This window comes from Mchenga conophoros, linkage group LG3 (assembly GCF_057382185.1).
Source record: "Mchenga conophoros isolate Kocher_MC1m ecotype Shallow Benthic linkage group LG3, M_conophoros_male_GT1.1, whole genome shotgun sequence".
Classification (NCBI taxonomy): Eukaryota; Metazoa; Chordata; class Actinopteri; order Cichliformes; family Cichlidae; genus Mchenga; species Mchenga conophoros.
In genome coordinates, this window is record NC_140528.1 from 24,638,614 (window position 1) to 24,658,665 (window position 20,052).

Consider the following 20,052-nt stretch of genomic DNA (forward strand, 5'->3'; position numbering starts at 1 on the left):
TCAGCTCATGTTCACATGTTGATTCATGGTTTGCTTCAGTTTTTGATGGACTGCAGAATATTTTGAAGGTTATCTGCTATAAAAAGCCAGAACAGGAAAATCTGCTTCATGTGTTTCTGTTTGATCCTCAGTGACTTTGACACAAAGGCCTCTGCTGTGATGATCACACCTCTGATCAAGTCTCACAGTGTCAGCTTTGTTTTTATACATATGGATATGTGCTGATAAATGATCAGAGTTATAATATTTCCCACTGTCTGCTGTGTGCCGTGACCTTTGACCTGCTAAAGACAGTCAGCGGTGGATTATTCATTGTTGTGTCTGATACTTAGAACTGTGAGGAAGAACACTACACAGTTAATCAGGGTCCCCTCTCTCTGAATCAGGGAAGGTGGGCAGGCCGCGTGTGGGCCGCGGGCCATACGTTGAGTCTCACTGTTTGAAATGTGAACATTGTTCTGCTGCAGTCAATGGACTAAACCAGAGAAGAAGAAAACAGACTTTACCATGAAGATCCTCAGTGTGGATCAGTATAATATCAGCCTGATGTCTGCAGTTTAGTGTCAGCACAACTTTCACATCATATTCATCTCAGCACAACTAAAACATGCTGACTGACCCCAGAGTTTCAAGTCCACATCCTGGACTCTCCAGGAAACCACACAGATGCTTCACTCCTGAATCGTGCAGCTTGTTGTTGGAGCTCAGGTGCAGCTGTCTCAGATGGGAGGGGTTGGACTTCAGTGCTGCTGCCAGATAATCACAGCTGATCTTTGACAAACCACAGCGACTCAATCTGTATAAAGAATGAAAGATGTAAGTTTATTAGACAAAGTGTGAGCTTGAAATCATTCAGTGTTTCATCATCTGTTCAGAGCTGAAGAAGGTTCAGAATGTAGAAGTTTAGAAAATGGAAACTCCAAACAGCTTAAGCCAACAGGAAGCAGCTTCAAACAGGAAACTGTGCAGAGTTTCAGACTATATGTCCTGATGCAGCCAGTTGGATTTTTGGAGATTTGAATCTCTGTTCTGTGACTAAGTCCTTGAATCATTTCTTCCAGTTGGTCCAACAAGACAGACTAAGTGTTGGACATGTGTTGTGGCTCCATTAGGGGAGCTTCTAAATGTGATGTGATGGCCCCTCTGGGTCTGTCAGGTCACAGCACTGAAGAGAGCTCAAACTGGGCACACAGTTGTTCCAGTCTGGACCAAAGACTCTATACTGGGACTGAGGGACTGCTTTGACTACACCCACTGGAACTTTTTGAAAGCTCATGTTCTCACTTAGATCATCGATTTCTACTTACATTTCTTTCTGGGGAAAATGGGGATTACTTTGAAAACAGGAAGTATTTTCCCAATAAGCAGCCCTGGATTAGTAAATCACTCCAACATGTTCTCAGGCAGAAGAAGCTGTCTTGTTATGAGGGAGAGAAGAAAAAGATTGAGGCACAGAAACTTGTTGAAAGAGAGATAAAGCAGCTAAAATCAGGTGTAAAAGTAAAGCAGAGGATGAGCTGAATAAAGGACACTCAAGGCTGGCTTGGAAAGGAATGAAGTCCATGGTGGGGATGCAGAACAAGGAGCAAAGATGAATGTGATGCTGAATCAGCAGAAGACTTGGACTCATTTGATTCCAGCTTTGATATCATTGATTTCAATGAAGAGCTTTGTGATTGTAGCAAAGGGCTGGTAGCTCTGAGAGTCCCACTGATGAGGTGTTTGTGTGGAAATCTCTTAGTGGGACCAAAGAGAGAAAAAGCCCTGGTCCTGATGCTGTGGGAGGGAAATGATTGAAGTGTGCTGTGAGGAACTGACTGGGAGATTTTCACACATTTTCCAGTCCTCCTTGGAACAACAGGAAGTTCCCAGCATATGGAAACAAAGGTTAAGTGCCCTATGGCACTCAGGGATGATGCTGCTGTGGCCCCACCACCTCCACCTCTTTGTAAAGGAACTAACTGTAATCTGAAGCTTCAAGTGGAACTAAGACTTCCTCCACTAGGTGGCAGTGTCTGATGAGAAAGTGTTAGTGGAGCTGGCCTGGAGTCAGAAACAGGAAGATGCAGGATTTGGGCTGAAATGGGGAAAAGTGGTTCGCACTAGTGCCTTAAAGCAAGAAGGTTGTAGGTTGAAGCTTGTTGGCCTTTCTGTGGAGGTTGGATGTTCTCCCACAGTCCAATGAAATGCTGCTTAGGTTCATTGGTGCTTCTAAATTGGCTGTAGGTGTGGATGTGAGAGAGTGCTTCTCTGTCTCTCTCTGTTGGCCCTGTGATGGACTGCTCACCTGTGCAGGTGGACCACGCCTCTTGCCCTATGACAGCTAGGGCACAGGCTGCAGCCCTGTGAGCCTAAGCTGAATAAACAGTTAGCAAAAATGATCCATAGATGGCCTGAAATCCCCCAGTTAGCAGTTTGGTAGATAGCTATGACATGCTAATCCCATCCAGCAGCTGTATTCTACCTGTAAGCTGATCCCTGCTGAGCCAAAGCACTTTTTCATATACAAATTACAACCTTTAATAGAAACCTATTGGTCAGCATCTTATTAGCCTGCTGTTAGCTTCATTCCACAGAAAACTGAGAGAAACTAACAGAGTTGATAAAGAATAAAGAGAAATGTGCTGATTTAAAGCCTTTGAAGTGCTTCAGATGATCTCTGTCCACTTCTGTCCACTCATTCATTCATGTAAGCTTTCTAATGCAGCTTTGATCTTCACAGTCTGCTTCATGAAACTCATTCTAACCCTGAATGTCAGAGTGTTCCTCCTTCTCTTTCCCATCATTCATGCTGGCAGTGGAGGAGATTTGGATGTTGGACTGTGTTTTGGATGATGTGTGTATGTTTGTGTTGGACTGCTGTCTGTAAAGCAAACGCACATTTTGCTTTGGATTTCAGTGTCAGACAGACTTTAAGGTGGAATGAAGAGTTGGAGAGTTTCACAGTGAATTATCCAGTGGAGGATTTTTCTTCTTCTTTGAAGGTTTGAAATGTGAACATTGTTCTGCTGCAGTCAATGGACTAAACCAGAGAAGAAGAAAACAGACTTTACCATGAAGATCCTCAGTGTGGATCAGTATAATATCAGCCTGATGTCTGCAGTTTAGTGTCAGCACAACTTTCACATCATATTCATCTCAGCACAACTAAAACATGCTGACTGACCTCAGAGTTTCAAGTCCACATCCTGGACTCTCCAGGAAACCACACAGATGCTTCACTCCTGAATCCTGCAGCTTGTAGTTGGAGCTCAGGTCCAGCTGTCTCAGATGGGAGGGGTTGGACTTCAGTGCTGCTGCCAGATAATCACAGCTGATCTCTGACAAACCACAGTTGATCAATCTGTATAAAGAATGAAAGATGTAAGTTTATTAGACAAAGTGTGAGCTTGAAATCATTCAGTGTTTCATCATCTGTTCAGAGCTGAAGAAGGTTCAGAATGTAGAAGTTTAGAAAATGGAAACTCCAAACAGCTGAAGCCAACAGGAAGCAGCTTCAAACAAACACAACAAGAGAAAAAACTCTGAATGTTTCACATTAAAGTCGTACATTTCTCATAAAAACAGGACAAAGACTTGAAAAAGTCTTGTTTTTCCTTCCAGGAACCACAAGGCTTCACTTTTAAAGGTGAAGTGTGAAAGAAATGGACATATTTGAAGTCCAACACCTTTTTCCAGTCACATTATTAAAGCAGACAAACTACAAGCTCATTTTCATTCCAACAAGTCATCTTCTGACCTGGACTAACAACACTGGTCTCTATGTGCAGCTGGCTGTGAGACCAGTGCTCAGGGAGCGTCTACAAAGTGCAACACTGAAAGAACATCACACACTCATTTGCTTCCATCATCCAACCTGAAGAGGAAACAGAGACGGCTCCCCTTCAAAGTAAAAGCTGCTCCTTTTGGACACAGTATCAAAGAAAGTCTACAGTATAACATAGAAAAGACAGAACAAAGTTTTGGTTGTTTTTAAATTGTGCAGAAATGAAACTACACTAAGCTCAATTATGTGACAGACATTTCATCCCATGTCAGTTTGGCCTCATCCTGGGCCGGATTATCCAGCACACACTCTGACCACAGGCCCAGGGGCCACGCACAGCTGGGCTCCATCCAAGAGACAGCAAACAAACCAACACAATAATAAAAAGCACCATGTGATCTTCTTACATCTTCAAGACAAACATAGTAAAAACATGAGCATATTTGTTTCCTGATAAAATGATGTGACAGGTAGAACAGAGTAAAGTGGTGGTGTTACAGCCTTTCTCCCCTCTGCTGCCGAGGCTGTTAGTCTCTCCCAAACTCAGCTACAGGACTTCCAAATGAATGAAAGCAGCAGAAGTGGCTTTACAAATGAAAGAGGAAGAGGAGAAGAAGAGGAGAGGGAGGCCACCCTGACCATCACTCCAGCTGAAAACATCACACTTCCATTAAAGTTGGTGAGGAAATGTTGAGCAGGATGAGCTGCTGGCTAATCTGGAGGCTGTAGCAGCAGCTCACAGTCACAGTGGATTTCCACTCATGAAAAAGCTCTGGCTGCTTCATTTCTCATCTCATATCAGAGACTTTAATGCTTCACTGAAGCTGTACTGTGATGCTTCCATATCCCAGTGAGGCCTCCATAATGATTTCAGCTGTTCTGTACACACACTGTGTGCCCTGTATGGCTCAAAGTCTCTGCAGCCTGTTTTTATCTGCTATCATCAGATCTTCATCATCCTCATTCACATCCCTCACACACTCTACAGCCTCATCAGCACTGACTTCATCTTCACTGACTGATGGAGCACAACATGAACCTGTGGAGGCTGAAACACTGTCCTGTCAAACATCTCCCCGTCACCACTCCACTTCTGTCAGCCTTTAAATGAACCCTGCTCAAGTCTGTCACTTCTGTTTGGAGCCAAAAGGAAAAACTGTTGTTCAGTCGTTTGGAAAGACAACATTTCTGAAAGCACTCAAACTTCTTCACATTTGTCTTCAGACACATCCTGAACATTTAGGAACTAAAGAAAGTTTTAAACATCAAAGACCTGAAATATAGAAAAACAACAACAGCCGCAGTCAGTGAACTCACCTCAGAGTCTCCAGTCCACAGTTTGGACTCTCCAGTCCAGCACACAGAAGCTTCACACCTGAATCCTGCAGCTTGTTCCAAGTCATGTCCAGCTGTGTCAGATGGGAGGGGCTGGACTTCAGAGCTGAGGCCACAACTTCACAGTGAGACTCTGAGAGTCCACACTGAGTCAGTCTGTGATGATAGAAAATATAAAATGTGTTATTATAAAAGCAGAAAATCTGCATTATAAACACAGACTGAATGTATATGAAGACAAAACAGAGTGAGGTCATAATCTGATGAATCTGCTCTTCACATCTGTGCTTCAGCTCCTCTTACTGTGTTTGACATGACACAACGATTGAGTCTCTCTCAGACCTGCAGACTTTTAATGAGAATCTTTGTTTGGCTTTAATCTGCAGATGAAGGAGGAAGATGGTGTCACATTTAGGCTTCCATAATGTCCACAGTCTGTCACTGAGATCTGATCCAGAGTCAGAGTGAAGACACACATTTGGACTGTTTCCTGTTTTGACTCCAGAACATTTTGAATGAGTTCAGCTCAGTGAAGAGTTCCAGCTGGAAAGATGATCTCTGTTTGCTACCTGCTGTCAGGTACGACTGTTCACGTCCACACGCAGGAAAAACCTGCTGACTGTTACCAAACGGAGCAGAAATCTCATCACTGGACAATAATGATGAATGAACTCAGAGCTGCTGATATCAGATCTGATTTCAGGGGAACTAAACACAGAAATGATTGGCTCATTTTAGCTTTCTGAGCCATTATCTGCTGGTGTGTCGCTAGTTGGCAGAAAATGATTTGTATTCCTGTTCAGGGCTTCAGTGTTTATGAGTCCAGATCCAGGTGACAGCAAGTCAAAATGATGTTACCTGTCTGTGTCCAGCAGCAGCCTGTATTCACTTTGAATATTGTTATAACCTGACATGGATCAGTTTGTCTTTGATTGGTTTGTAAATGTCACTGTTTCCATTGGACCTGAGTGACGTACAAAGACAGAGAGGGAGAGAAAGGAGAGAGAGGATGGAGACAGCAAAGAGAGAGCAAACACAAACAGGTGAGAGTGGACAGGTGACCAAGGTCAGCAACCAATCAGAGAGCTTCTGTTTGACCCACAGTCACTGATGATGACTGCACATAACCAAGCAGTGTGTTACTCTGATATCAAATATGGATCCTGCTCTTATAATAATGATCATCAGATGATATTATTGTGTTATTTTGTAGCTGAATACGATGTTTGTGTGATTATCAGTGAAAGAAGCAGTGAGGAGGATGGAGAGAGAGAGAGGACAGAGGGTGAAGTTAGAAACACTAAAAGGATTTTTCATGGATTTCATGGATGATTTGAGTGATTTCCAGCAGGACACTTAAACATGTCAGTGGACGTCCTAAAGAACATATTCACTGATATGAAACGTGTCATTGAACAGGATTAATATCAGTGGAAACATGGTGGAAACAGCTGTGACTGCATGGATGTGACACACTTCAAATCTGTTCTCCACTCTTGGATTTGGGATCCATGGAGCTGCTGCTGAGTCTGTACAATAAAGGAATGGTGTGGAAGGTTGCAGCGTACGGACACAAACACTTTGTGGTTACAATCTGATTTCATTTTCAAAATTAAACTACTAACCTACACTGATCAATGATGTTAATGATCACATCTGGACTCACCCAGCCTTTCTGCAGTTCCTCACAGCTGGAATCAGTCTCTGTCGTCCCTGCTCTGATGTGTTGTACTTCTGCAGGTCCAACTCATCCAGAACCTCCTCTGACATCTGCAGCATGTAGGCCAGAGCTGAGCACTGGATCTCAGAGAGTAACTTCTCTGATCTGTTCTTTGACTTCAGGAACTCTTGGATCTCCTGAAATAATGTGAGGGCGTTCATCTCCATCAGACAGTGGAAGATGTTGATGCTTCTGTCAGGAGAGATTTCATCACTGTTCATCTCCTTCAGGTTGTTGATGACTCTCTGGATGGTTCCTGGACTGATCTCTGTCTGACCCAGCAGACCTACTAAGAGTCTCTGGTTGGACTCCAGACAGAGGCCATGAAGGAAGCGAACAAACAGGTCCAGGTGGCCATTTTTACTCTGGAGGGATTTATACATGCCTTTAGTCAAAAAGACATCCATTGATGGGAAGCTATAAGACTTGAACATGTTCTTAAAAAAAGATCTGTTTTTGTATTCTTCTCGGAAATTCCCTAGAAAACCTTCTACCACCTCTGTCTTCCTGTTGGTGTGACAGTGGAACATGTAGACAGCAGCCAGAAACTCCTGAATGCTCAGATGAACAAAGCAGTAGACTGGTTTCTGGAAGATCACACACTCTCTTTTGAAGATCTCTGTACAAACTCCTGAGTACACCGAGGCCTCTGTTACATCCAGACCACACTGCTCCAGGTCTTCTTGGTAGAACATGATGTTTCCTTTCTCCAGATGTTCAAATGCCAGCCTCCCCAGCTTCAGAAGAACTTCCCTGTCAGCCTCCGTCAGCTCCTGTGGACTCGTCTCACGTCCCTCATGGTACTTGTTCTTCTTCCTCTTTGTCTGAACCAGCAGGAAGTGTGAGTACATGTCAGTCAGGGTCTTGGGCAGCCCTCCTCTCTGCTCTGTAGTCAACATGTGCTCCAGAACTGTAGCAGTGATCCAGCAGAAGACTGGGATACTACACATGATGTGGAGGCTCCTGGATGTCTTCATGTGGGAGATGATTCTGCTGGACAGCTCTTCATCACTGAATCTCCTCCTGAAGTACTCCTCCTTCTGGGCGTCAGTGAAGCCTCGTACTTCTGTTAGCCTGTCAACACATGTAGGAGGGATCTGATTGGCTGCTGCAGGTCGGGAAGTTATCCAGACGAGAGCCGAGGGAAGCAGATTCCCCTGGATGAGGTTTGTCAGCAGCTGGCTGACTGATGACTTCTGTGTGACATCAGACAGCAGCTTCCTGTTGGTGAAATCCAATGAAAGTCTGCTTTCATCCAGGCCGTCAAAGATGAACAAAAGCTGAGAGACAGCCAGCTTCTCTGCTGTGACCTTCTGTAATGTTGGATGGAAAACATGGAGCAGCTCCAGAAGACTGTACTGCTCATCTCTGATCAGGTTCAGCTCCCTGAATGAAAGCAGAACCACCACACTGACATGTTGGTTCTCCAAGCCCTCTGCCCAGTCCAGATTGAACTTCTGCACTGAGAAGGTTTTTCCAACACCAGCCACGCCGTTGGTCAGAACCACTCTGATGGGTCTCTGTTGGTCAGGTAAGGCTTTAAAGATGTCCTGGCACCTGATTGGAGCGTCATGGAGGGCATCCATCTTGGAAGCTGTCTCCAGCTGCCTCACCTCATGTTGGGTATGAACCTCTTCACTCTGTCCCTCTGTGATGTAGAGCTCAGTGTAGATCCTGTTGAGGAGGGTTCTACTTCCTGTTTCATCACTTCCTTCAGTCACACGTTCACATCTCCTCCTCAGACTGATCTTATGTTCATCTAAAACCTCCTGCAGACCAACATCTGCTGAAAGAAAGAAAAACAATGAGACTAAAGAGAAAGAAAACTCTTCAATGTCTGAACAACACAAGAAGTCCAGTTTTCAGAAATGAGTCCATCAGCAGACAGATGTTCAGTCTTACTTTGTACACAGCTGCTCTGACTGGCTGTCTGCAGTCCAGCTCTGCTTCTGGATCTTTCTCCACACTGTGCAGAAGCTCTGATGGTGACACAGAAAAGTCACAGTGGAGATACTTCTGTCCACCTTTGATTAGACTCATTATAAAAAGGAAACAAAGTTTGAACACAGTCATGTTTCCAGTTCACTGACTTACATTTATTCCATGGACACTCACTCTAACCTGAAGCACAGCTACAACCCAACATTGTTGAGGCCTCATCTCCTCCTTTCCTGACTGTAGAGGTTAAATATGCAACAACCAACAAATAAAAGAATTTGGTTCATTTCAAAGAAACTCACACGGCGACCAAGTAAAGTAACCGTAGTAAAGGAGACAACATCCCGTTGATGGTGGGATTATTTGAAAGATTTGCTTTAGTCACGTCACCAAATGCAGTTGAACCACCCGTGGATCCATGTTTGACCATTCTACCACTCTGAGCTCTGCTTTTGAATCATTTTATTATTATCATCATTCATTTATTCATTCTTTGGAGGGGGGCTATTTCCTAATGCCGCCCTAATAAGCTGATGTTCAAGGGGAAATATAACAGAAACTCTTTCAGTGTTATTCATTAATAAATTAACAGATAAACTGTGAAGAAGAAAAAACTGAGATTTAAAGGAGAGAGTGAGAAACTTGATCATCCATCCTCATAATACATGTTTATCAGTATCTGCTGTGACCATACTGCAGTAATAACTACAAGTCTACATTTCTGTGACTGTTGATCAATCACAGCAGGAATCTGAGCTCATCTCTGCACACAGAGCAGCTTCAGCTCTGGGATAAACTGCTCGCTTCACGTCCTTCTCAGCTCACAGACACTCATCCTGATATTTTCCTTTAACATTTGATGGTATAATTCATCTGAGTTTACACTTTATCTGCATAAATACAGAAAAACAGACCCAAACACCATAAACCATCAGTTTCACCATGTAGAATATATTGTTGTTTCCTTGCTTTTAATTCAGAGAAAAACTCTGATTTGGATTTTCTCTGTTCTCTTTGCCACAGCCCATCCCAGCAGCAGCTGAAGCAGCTGACTGTCACAACACTGAATAACACTTTAGGAGGAATTTCAGAGGTCAGTAAAGCTCCAGGTTCAACATCAGTTAATTAATCATAGTTAATCATAAATGTGAACCTGGCTGGCACACATGTTAATGTTAGCCATTTAAATATTAGCAGTTAGCTGAGGCCACAAGAAGAAGAGGCCCTAGAAGAACAATGGATGATAAGATTCGATTTTCAAGACTAGGCAGAGACGTGTTTTCCTTTACTGTCTCTTACAGAGGAGGGAGCAGATACCAGACGAGGTCACGGAGGTACGGGGAGGATTCGCAGCAGACAGCAAGACTGCCACGTCCATGCGAGAGAGCGATGGCTACGATAATCTCTGTTTTTAAGATAAGATAAGAGATAAGATAAGATAGAACTTTATTAATCCCTCGGGTGGGTTCCTCTGGGAAATTCGACTTCCAAAAAGCACAGCAACGACCGAAGTTACAGTTACAGAATTGTTTTATTATATATATATATATATATATATATATATATATATATATATATATATATATATATATATATATATATATATATATATATACACACACACACACACACACACACACACACACACACACACATATATAAATACAGAGACAAATATAAATAAAATATACAAAGGGGATAAATAGAATAAATAGGAATAAAAAATAAAATAAAAATACAATGTCTCCCTATATAATGTTGTACAGCCCATGTGAGGGTTATCCTCTCTGCGAACCAGATGCTTGATTTCACACAGAGGTCCACCAACTGAATTTGATCAGTTATGGAACGATTTACCTCGACAGGCTCCTTCACTCGCTGCTTTTAAACCTCCTTTAAAACACACTTTTACTCCCTGACCTTTGACCCAGTGTGACATGTTGACTCACTACCTCAGACAGCTTAAAAATAGTCTTTTTGTTTTTTGGTGCTGCCTAAAAGAACCGTAAATATCTGTCCTATATACAGTTATGTTCATATATTTTTGTGCTACATCAGGAAACTCAAAAACATAGTTTTTAATATTTTAATCCTTATTTTTAAAACTTTTTTTGTCATTTTTCTGAATAACACTTTAGGAGGAACGTCTTGATGCATTCTCAATCATCCAGGAAAGTAAATCTCCAAAAGTTGATTCTCTTCATCTGGACGTAGCGTAAATGTGTCCCAGCTGGACTTTTGTCAAAGCTGGAAAGGCTCCTAAAGAAAGTTCCAGTCGATCCAGGAGAGAAGGACAACTGCTGCCTAAGAGAAAACCTGTAGCTATCCCATATGTGTCAGGAGTGTCGGAGCAGCTGAGTCGCATTTTTTCTAAACACTGGGTCTCTGTGGCTTTTAAACCCCAAAACACGCTGCGCCAAAAACTGGTCCACCCCAAGGATCGGGTCCCCCGACACAAACAGAGTAACATAGTGTACGCTGTTAAGTGCAGGACGATTGGCAGGATTTATACATCGGGGAAACCAAACAACCTCTGGCTACAACACAGAAGAGCCACCTCGTCAGGCCAGGACTCTGCAGTCTATTTACACCTACAGGCCAGTGGACACTCTTTCAATGATGAGGATGTAACATCCCGGACAGGGAGGAACGCTGGTTTGAGGGCGGAGTCAAGGAGGCCATTTACGTGAAAAGGGAAAGACCATCTCTGAATTGAGGAGGGGGCCTAAGGGTACATCTGTCACCATCTTACATGCTGTGATTGCAGCCGTTCCCCAACTCTCTGTGAATGGTACTCATGACCATTGATCAGTGGTTGTTGATCAATGGTCATGAGAATTGCATAATTAAGATTAAGGAACTGACCTCACAGCCCATTGTTCCTTCAGTGGGCAGGTTTCAGTCATCATGCAAATGTCCTGTTTATAAGATTGAATCCTGCAGTCAGCTGAGACTGAAGGAGTCACCTGGATGAGAGACGAAATGTTTCTCCCACAAAACGCTACGTCCAGATGAACTGAATCAACTTTTGGAGAAAGAAGTTGAATCAGTATTTCAGCTTTAAGAGGGTATTTTAACACAAACATCAGTCCTTCTACTTAAGTATGTTTGACACTTTGTTTACACCTAAATTAACTTTACTGTTAACGAGTTTTCATGTTTCTGTAATCCACCAGTGTGCTCATGCTTTTTTAAGTGAAAACATATTTTTAATGATCAAATATAATTATGTTTGTTATTTGTGGATTTTAAATGTCCTTGACAGAGACAGATGATGATCATTATCCTGCACTGTGGTCTCAGGTTTGGTCGAGCTAGCACAAAGAATGGCTATGTTGAACTTCCTCCTGGGATCTACACTAAGAAGTGAGTCCAACATTAGCAGGGTCTCTTTCCTTTATCTGGATTCACTTTAGCATTCACAGTCACGTGAAGCTTGTTATTAACTCGATAAGTCAACCCAGGGTTTCAGCTGAGCGTTCACATGAAACACATGGTGTTGGCAGCATCTGATCAATCATATTCATGGAGACGTGTATCAGCAACAGAGCAGCTGAGTTTGCAGAAGGAAGTCAAACTAAACCACAGGAACAATATTTGGAGATTACACACATAATAAAATACTAGCAGTAACACAGCTGCTGCAGACAAATCAGTCGTGTGATCGTGTGTGAGAGGAGAAGGACTGTAAAGGAGTTTGGTGTTAAAAGCTCTGTATGAATGTGGGAGACTTTGAAGGGCTTTAAAAAGGCCAATATAAAATAAAAGGCAGCAAAATTGCTGAGTGTGAAAGTCACCAGACTTATCAGACCTCTGTGATTAAGACCTGTAAGAACACCTATTTGTACTTGTTGGCATTATATCAAACACACACGTATATTAAGCCTTTGTTTGAACTCTGGTTGAATTTGTTACTTTCAGACTGTGAAACATCACAGAGGCTGCAGCTGCAGATCTTTTATTCACCTGGAAATTTACTTTAAATGTTAGATGGAAAATGTATTGCTCAGTTTAACCAAAGTAAGAACAAGAATCCATAAACCTTCATAAAGACAAACATCTCCCAGAACATTGAGCTGCTGAAGTGTCACTGAAGGGAAAAACTATTTGTCCTCCTCCATCCAGCAACACCTGAAAGACCTGAGTGGAAGCTCCTCCCTACACTGTGTTTGAAGCAAAGCACAAAGGAGACACCTGCTGGAGCAGCTGGAGTCCTACAGACACTCAGCCTCTTCACTACACAAACACCTCCTACAACATCCACTCTTTCCACTCTGACTGCTGTGTTTGTGGAAACACTCCAACACACACCGCTTCACATACCAACATAGAAATGTGTGAAAAAGAGCTGAGCTGATATTAAACATGAGGATTTATTCAAAAATACAGAGTCAGGAACAACATCTAGACACACATTACCTCTCAGCAGCAGAAGAACAGCCTTTAAAGTTTATATCAATATCCTTCGAGTCGTTGCTCTTTAAGGAAACACAGCTGGGTTCAGGTCCAGGAGATTCTGGCCTCTTATTGATCCTAAGAGAAAAATGTAACAGCTTCATGAGACAGGAAGGAAAAACTGGAAATATTAAATTAAAGACATGATGAACAATCTCATAAAAATAATGTACTTACTCTTTGTCACATAACAGTCTTTTGTTAAAGTTTACAATAACACCCTTGCTTAGTCTTTGCTCTGTACTGCAGTACTTGCACTGGTTTCACTGGACAAGTCTGCATGTGAATCTACAACTGATCTGACATTGTGGCACAAACACAGTAAACAAACACTACGAGCACCTTGTTTCATGTGCAGTGGCTTTCTTCTCATTCTGTTACTGAACACTGTATGAAAAGCCTCTCACTGCCAGCATCCTTCCAGCCCCACGACAACAAGACCAACTCACATCTTCACAACACCAAGAATTTTTCCCCTTTTCTTTGGAGAAACTGAGAAGCCAATAGGATTGTAGCTCAAACTTGCCCACAGTCCTGCTTCATCACTGCTCACTCCTACCTGTGTTGGTGCTGAGTGGACAGTCATAGCCTGCTGCTAGCATGAATGCTAAACGTACTGCTGTGGATGATCAGCAGAAAAACATGTGGTCAGTTTGACTGTTTGCTGTATTTAAAGTCTTTTTCTCAGTTCGTCTGTATTCAAAGTGCATTCGGGGCTTTAGCTGACAGCTCTTTGTGCTAACAAACTAAACTCTCTTAGTTTAAGCCAACAGACCAAACACAAAGCCTGCTGCTGCCTCCATGGGTTAGCTTGTGTGACTGGTGTTTACACCAATGAAATCTAAATCACACTACAGGGAGTGCAGAATTATTAGGCAAATGAGTATTTTGTCCACATCATCCTCTTCATGCATGTTGTATTACTCCAAGCTGTATAGGCTCGAAAGCCTACTACCAATTAAGCATATTAGGCGATGTGCATCTCTGTAATGAGAAGGGGTGTGGTCTAATGACATCAACACCCTATATCAGGTGTGCATAATTATTAGGCAACGTCCTTTCCTTTGGCAAAATGGGTCAAAAGAAGGACTTGACAGGCTCAGAAAAGTCAAAAATAGTGAGATATCTTGCAGAGGGATGCAGCAGTCTCAAAATTGCAAAGCTTCTGAAGCGTGATCATCGAACAATCAAGCGTTTCATTCAAAATAGTCAACAGGGTCGCAAGAAGCGTGTGGAAAAACCAAGGCGCAAAATAACTGCCCATGAACTGAGAAAAGTCAAGCGTGCAGCTGCCAAGATGCCACTTGCCACCAGTTTGGCCATATTTCAGAGCTGCAACATCACTGGAGTGCCCAAAAGCACAAGGTGTGCAATACTCAGAGACATGGCCAAGGTAAGAAAGGCTGAAAGACGACCACCACTGAACAAGACACACAAGCTGAAACGTCAAGACTGGGCCAAGAAATATCTCAAGACTGGTTTTTCTAAGGTTTTATGGACTGATGAAATGAGAGTGAGTCTTGATGGGCCAGATGGATGGGCCCGTGGCTGGATTGGTAAAGGGCAGAGAGCTCCAGTCCCACTCAGACGCCAGCAAGGTGGAGGTGGAGTACTGGTTTGGGCTGGTATCATCAAAGATGAGCTTGTGGGGCCTTTTCGGGTTGAGGATGGAGTCAAGCTCAACTCCCAGTCCTACTGCCAGTTTCTGGAAGACACCTTCTTCAAGCAGTGGTACAGGAAGAAGTCTGCATCCTTCAAGAAAAACATGATTTTCATGCAGGACAATGCTCCATCACACGCGTCCAAGTACTCCACAGCGTGGCTGGCAAGAAAGGGTATAAAAGAAGAAAAACTAATGACATGGCCTCCTTGTTCACCTGATCTGAACCCCATTGAGAACCTGTGGTCCATCATCAAATGTGAGATTTACAAGGAGGGAAAACAGTACACCTCTCTGAACAGTGTCTGGGAGGCTGTGGTTGCTGCTGCACGCAATGTTGATGGTGAACAGATCAAAACACTGACAGAATCCATGGATGGCAGGCTTTTGAGTGTCCTTGCAAAGAAAGGTGGCTATATTGGTCGCTGATTTGTTTTTGTTTTGTTTTTGAATGTCAGAAATGTATATTTGTGAATGTGGAGATGTTATATTGGTTTCACTGGTAAAAATAAATAATTGAAATGGGTATATATTTGTTTTTTGTTAAGTTGCCTAATAATTATGCACAGTAATAGTCACCTGCACACACAGATATCCCCCTAAAATAGCTCAAACTAAAAACAAACTAAAAACTACTTCCAAAAACATTCAGCTTTGACATTAATGAGTTTTTTGGGTTCATTGAGAACATGGTTGTTGTTCAATAATAAAATTATTCCTCAAAAATACAACTTGCCTAATAATTCTGCACTCCCTGTAATGTGTCCTCCAAGGTGTTTGGTGGGAGCACTGAGTGAAACATAAGAGCTCTGGTAAAATAACAAACAGGGCTGTGAGAGCAACTGAAGTGATAAAAATACTGTTTAAAGATAAAAAACACTTTGATGTTCTCTCGTCACCTAACAAAGTCCAAACCCTGTGAACTATTTTAGCTTTAATAATTGTGGATTCAGGTATCCTGAACCCATCTTTGGACATTTGTAATTAAATATTTTAAAACTCCATCAAAGACTCCTGATGTGGCTGTTTGGAGAAGGAAAAGAGGGACAAAGTGGAGCGTCGAGCTGAGGCTTCATTCACTGCAAACCTACAGTTATGTTTCCTTATTTCTGCTGTTTGCATGTTCACAGCTGAAATAAAGCTGCCTCTTTGACTTCATCCTGTTGTGTTTGGGTCCAATCCTGCCTGCCACACAGCGCTACAGGACAAAGTCTAATATTTTTATCTTTTTAATGAATCTTTGGTCATATTTATCCAGGAAAACACAAACATGTAAAGGAGTCATCACAGGTCTCTGACCTCATTGGTCCAGGTTCAGCACTGAAGTCTGGAGGGTTTCTTTGTTTGGACCAGTCACTCCTCACAGACGGACAGCTGGATCCTGCAGACTGTGACCTCTGACCTCTGCAGACACAAACATGTTTTATTCAATGATCAATTCTCTGATAAAGTGACTGAAGCAGCTGTGGTCACACAGACTGCAGATAATGCAGCTGTTTCCTGTCAGTAACAGTCCTCTTAGATTAGAGTTCAGCTTTTTACAGGAAAACAAATGTCCCTGAATGCAACAGTGAGACACAGTCTGTGTGGCTGTGATAGCTGCCGTTAGGAGCGCTCATGTGTTTGCAGTTAGACGAGGAGATGTTACCATCATGGACACGTTAACAAATCCTGCAGCATCACGTGGCACAAACACTTTGTGTTCCTGTCATCTGCAAGCAACAGGAAGTTCATTAATAAAGGCGGGATGGAGACGCGACTGTGATGGTTCTCCTTCATCCAGCTGTTACACACATCTGGGCTCACACGACGAGCCTTTGTCTAATACAGCAGCTGCTCTCTGAACACTTTTCTGAAGAGGAGCTGCACAAACCTTTGTTTGCTTTCTAGAGCAGCGTATCAAAGTCAAACTACCCACTGCTAGCAGCTGTTTCTATCATAGTTTAGGATCCAGATGTGTGAGGTCTAGATTTACACCTCTGATTAAAATACATAGTTAAAAACAGCCAATTGAGTCCAAATGTGTCTTAAACCAGATAAACTGACAGTTACAGCTGAGCCTGTGTGTCCTTGGAGACACTGCTCTGCTACAGAGATGCATTTTAGAAACCAGGAAACATCAAAATCATTTAAATCAGAGAGTTCTTGTTACTAACAGCTCACCTCTCTGCAGCGGACACAGGCTGGACTTTAAAATTAACGATGTGACCATTAGACGCGTCACTCTTACAGGACACAGAGCTGGGTGGAGGTCCAGGCTGGTTCCTGTGAATAATGATGGAGCAGTGATGTGAGTGCTGAGCTGTGACATGGAGAAGAGTCATGGACAGTTAGAGATGGTCATCTCACCTCTGAGCTTTGGTCTGGCTCTCATGTTCCCCACACAGAGTGCTTTTAGAGGGAGGGACTCCCTCCTCTCTGTCCTCACACTGATCCATGCTGCTCAATTCACATCAGCTCACACACACTTTCTACCTTCACCTGCAGAGGAAACACAAATCAGCCCAGCGACACACTGACTGACCCACTCAGCACCCACTGATTGATTCAGACACGTTTTAATCCCCAAAAGTTGATTCTGTTCATCTGGATGTTTTCAGTGGGAGAAACGTTTCATGACTCATCCAGGTGACTCCTTCAGTCTCAGCTGACTGCAGGTTTCCAACCTTATAAACAGGACATTTGCACAATGGCTGGGAGGTCATGACCATTGATCAACAACCACTGATCAATGGCCATGAGTCCCATTCACAGAGAGTTGGGGAATGTCTGCAATCACAGCATTACTAACCTAACCCTTACCTGGATGATTGAGCATCCAGACACTTTTTAATATTTTACTAATTTCTGAAGCTTTTTACCAACTTTGTTCAAATTGGTCTGCTGTCATTTTATTGTTGACAAAAAGAGATTTTGAGTTTGAGTGTTGACGTTTCCATGTGGGACTGTTGCTGCAACACCATAGATGTTACTACAGAATACACTTTATATTGTGAGCACTTGGATGTTAGTCCAGTGGTCCTAAACTGACACACCTGCACCTGGATTCATTCTGACCAGATTTTAGCCCAACAGTGTTTCATACTTAATACATCAGACACAAACTCTGCAGCTGTCATCGTGTGCAGTGTGTGTGCAGTGTGTGTGCAGTGTGTGTGCAGCGGGACACTGTGTCCTATGAGTGTTATACTACAATAAACAGAGCCTGACCGCGGGCATAAAGAGGGCAAAAACCCACTTATGCTCTAAAGATGAAGTTCTGTTTCTCTTCAAATGAGCCTCAGAGCATGTGGAGGGTCATTGAACGCATCACAGATGACCTCAAGAACAACAGGCTGAAGAACATAAAAACAAACGCAGAGTTTCTGTCTGACGGTTTGAACATGAAACAGGAATCATTGAGCAAAAACGGCCAGTTTACTAATTTATGATCAATCATCAACGCATTCACCTACAATACACGAATGAACATCACCAGTTAAACTGAAAATAACCTGCATACAAATACGACAGCAGACTATAGCGAACGAGCAGAGAAATGCATTTTATAGATGAAGTGTTGGCAGCGACTCTTAGGACAGCCTGTCTCACTGTCAGCAGTTAAACAACATCCACACACTGGAAGCCCGTTTGCGTCACTAAAAAAAAGAAGGATCCAGAACTCGAAATTTCGACTTATTTTATCGTAATTTCGACTTATTAACTTGGAATTTTGAAAAAACTAACTCAAAATTAAGAGTTAGTGCTGTCAATCAGTAATTTACGTGAATGACGTAATTTCCTTGTTACCCGGAAGCTGAAGCCCTCAGCTACAAATGCTACAGCTAAGATACCAGAATTACAGCCAGTCATAAATGCACAAGTCGCTGATTATTGTCTGTGTGGCTTCACAAATGATGAAGTCCTTCTGTTATTAGCTGAATCACATGGCGTTAATATCAGCTAACGTACTCTCGAAAGCGCCGGTTTGTTGCGATGCGGGTTTGAGTGCGCATTGTAGCTGGATTACTGATTGGCAGAACTAACTCGACATTTCGAGCTACTTTTCTCAACATTTTCGAGTTATAAGTCGAAATTTCGAGAATGGATCCTTTTTTGTGGCGGGAACGGGCTTCCATAACAGACTGATGGAGGCAGGAGAAGCTGCCTACAGACATCAGTCAGTGGATCCACAGTAACATCGAGTTCAGCTGCTGATCATCAACTGTTTCTGTCTCGTTCCCAGACTCTGATCTCACATAAAACGAAGCAGATTTATGCTGAAACTAAGCTGCACACAGCTGATGTCAGCCAGGAAAACAGTACAGACTGCTAACGTTACCTTAACATGGAGACGATCAACTGCGCCACAACATTCACGAAAGCGAAAGTAAAAGCCACGGACGGAAACGCCCAGAGAGGCGTTTGAGGGACGGTCAGAGTCAGGAACCTCAGAAACGCATCAGGCTGGAGTTTAATTCTGTTTTCATCTTTAGAAGCATCTGGAAATAGTTATAAAAACGCTGCGTAATAAAGAAAAATAGTGTAGATTAGTTTGAGTTGTGTTTAGCTGAGCTGTGTCTTTAATCTGAAGTTCATTTTGTGGAGGAGCAGCAAGACTTTCAGTGTTACTCTCAGAGAAAGCCTCCCAAATGTCTGTTGTCTTAATAGTGGAATTATCTGGAAAATGAACCAGTTCTTATGAGCTGCTTTTCAATATGAGCAGTCACAGCATTTTATACAGCGTGCTTCATTCACATAAGCACTTCTTTTTCTAACAATGACACTATGATGGATGCATCGGAGAGGAAGTCGGGGTTCCACATCTTGCCCAAGGATACCGTGGCGTGCAGACTGGACCAGCCAGGGATCAAACCTCCAACCTTCCAGTTAGTAATTCTACCTGCTGAGCTACAGTCTGTACTTCCTGAACAACACACCCTCCTTTTGTTTCTTTATTTCCACTAGCAACCAGGACCATAATGAACCCTGACTCCAACAGACACTCAGGATCCACCTGCCCAGTAAGTCACCCGCTAACTGCAACTATCAGAGCCCTGACCTTCTGCAGAGACGAGTCACACTGAACACAGCAAGTGTCCCTGCTCTCAGATACAAAACCTGCCTTTAAAAGTTCAGAGTAATGAAATCAGCAGTTCTGATTCTAGAATTTGTAGTCTCACACACATGTGCAGAGCA

The 20,052-nt window shown here is 42.8% G+C and overlaps 2 protein-coding genes across 2 annotated transcripts in view; both read right to left on the reverse strand.

Annotated features, from left to right (window-relative positions):
• Positions 1-1,276, reverse strand: part of LOC146577796 (ribonuclease inhibitor-like) — a 31,558-nt gene extending 30,282 nt beyond the window's left edge. The window contains exon 1 of the mRNA XM_085267716.1: positions 1,230-1,276. Within this exon, the coding sequence (XP_085123842.1) occupies positions 1,230-1,276 (47 nt within the window). The remainder of the gene's footprint in view (positions 1-1,229) is intronic.
• Positions 1,277-3,147: 1,871 nt separating this feature from the next.
• LOC146577797 (protein NLRC3-like) lies at positions 3,148-19,245 on the reverse strand. The gene is made up of 8 exons (XM_085268255.1): positions 19,196-19,245; positions 17,224-17,316; positions 17,038-17,139; positions 16,174-16,278; positions 8,724-8,800; positions 6,768-8,607; positions 5,084-5,257; positions 3,148-3,343 (listed from the first exon to the last, which is right to left on the reverse strand). The coding sequence occupies exons 1-8, from the start codon at positions 19,201-19,203 to the stop codon at positions 3,148-3,150; spliced, it is 2,595 nt and encodes an 864-aa protein (XP_085124381.1). The 5' UTR covers positions 19,204-19,245.
• Positions 19,246-20,052: the final 807 nt, after the last annotated feature.

What these genes read in the sequence shown, in the direction of transcription:
- LOC146577797 (XM_085268255.1), bottom strand. An exon ending in GCTGAACCTGGACCAATGAG is followed by an intron (nt 8,801 to 16,173) that starts GTCAGAGACCTG and finishes TGTCACCATCAG; the next exon opens with AGCTTCTGCACAGTGTGGAG. An exon ending in TGTGGACTGGAGACTCTGAG is followed by an intron (nt 3,344 to 5,083) that starts GTGAGTTCACTG and finishes TTCTTTATACAG; the next exon opens with ATTGATCAACTGTGGTTTGT.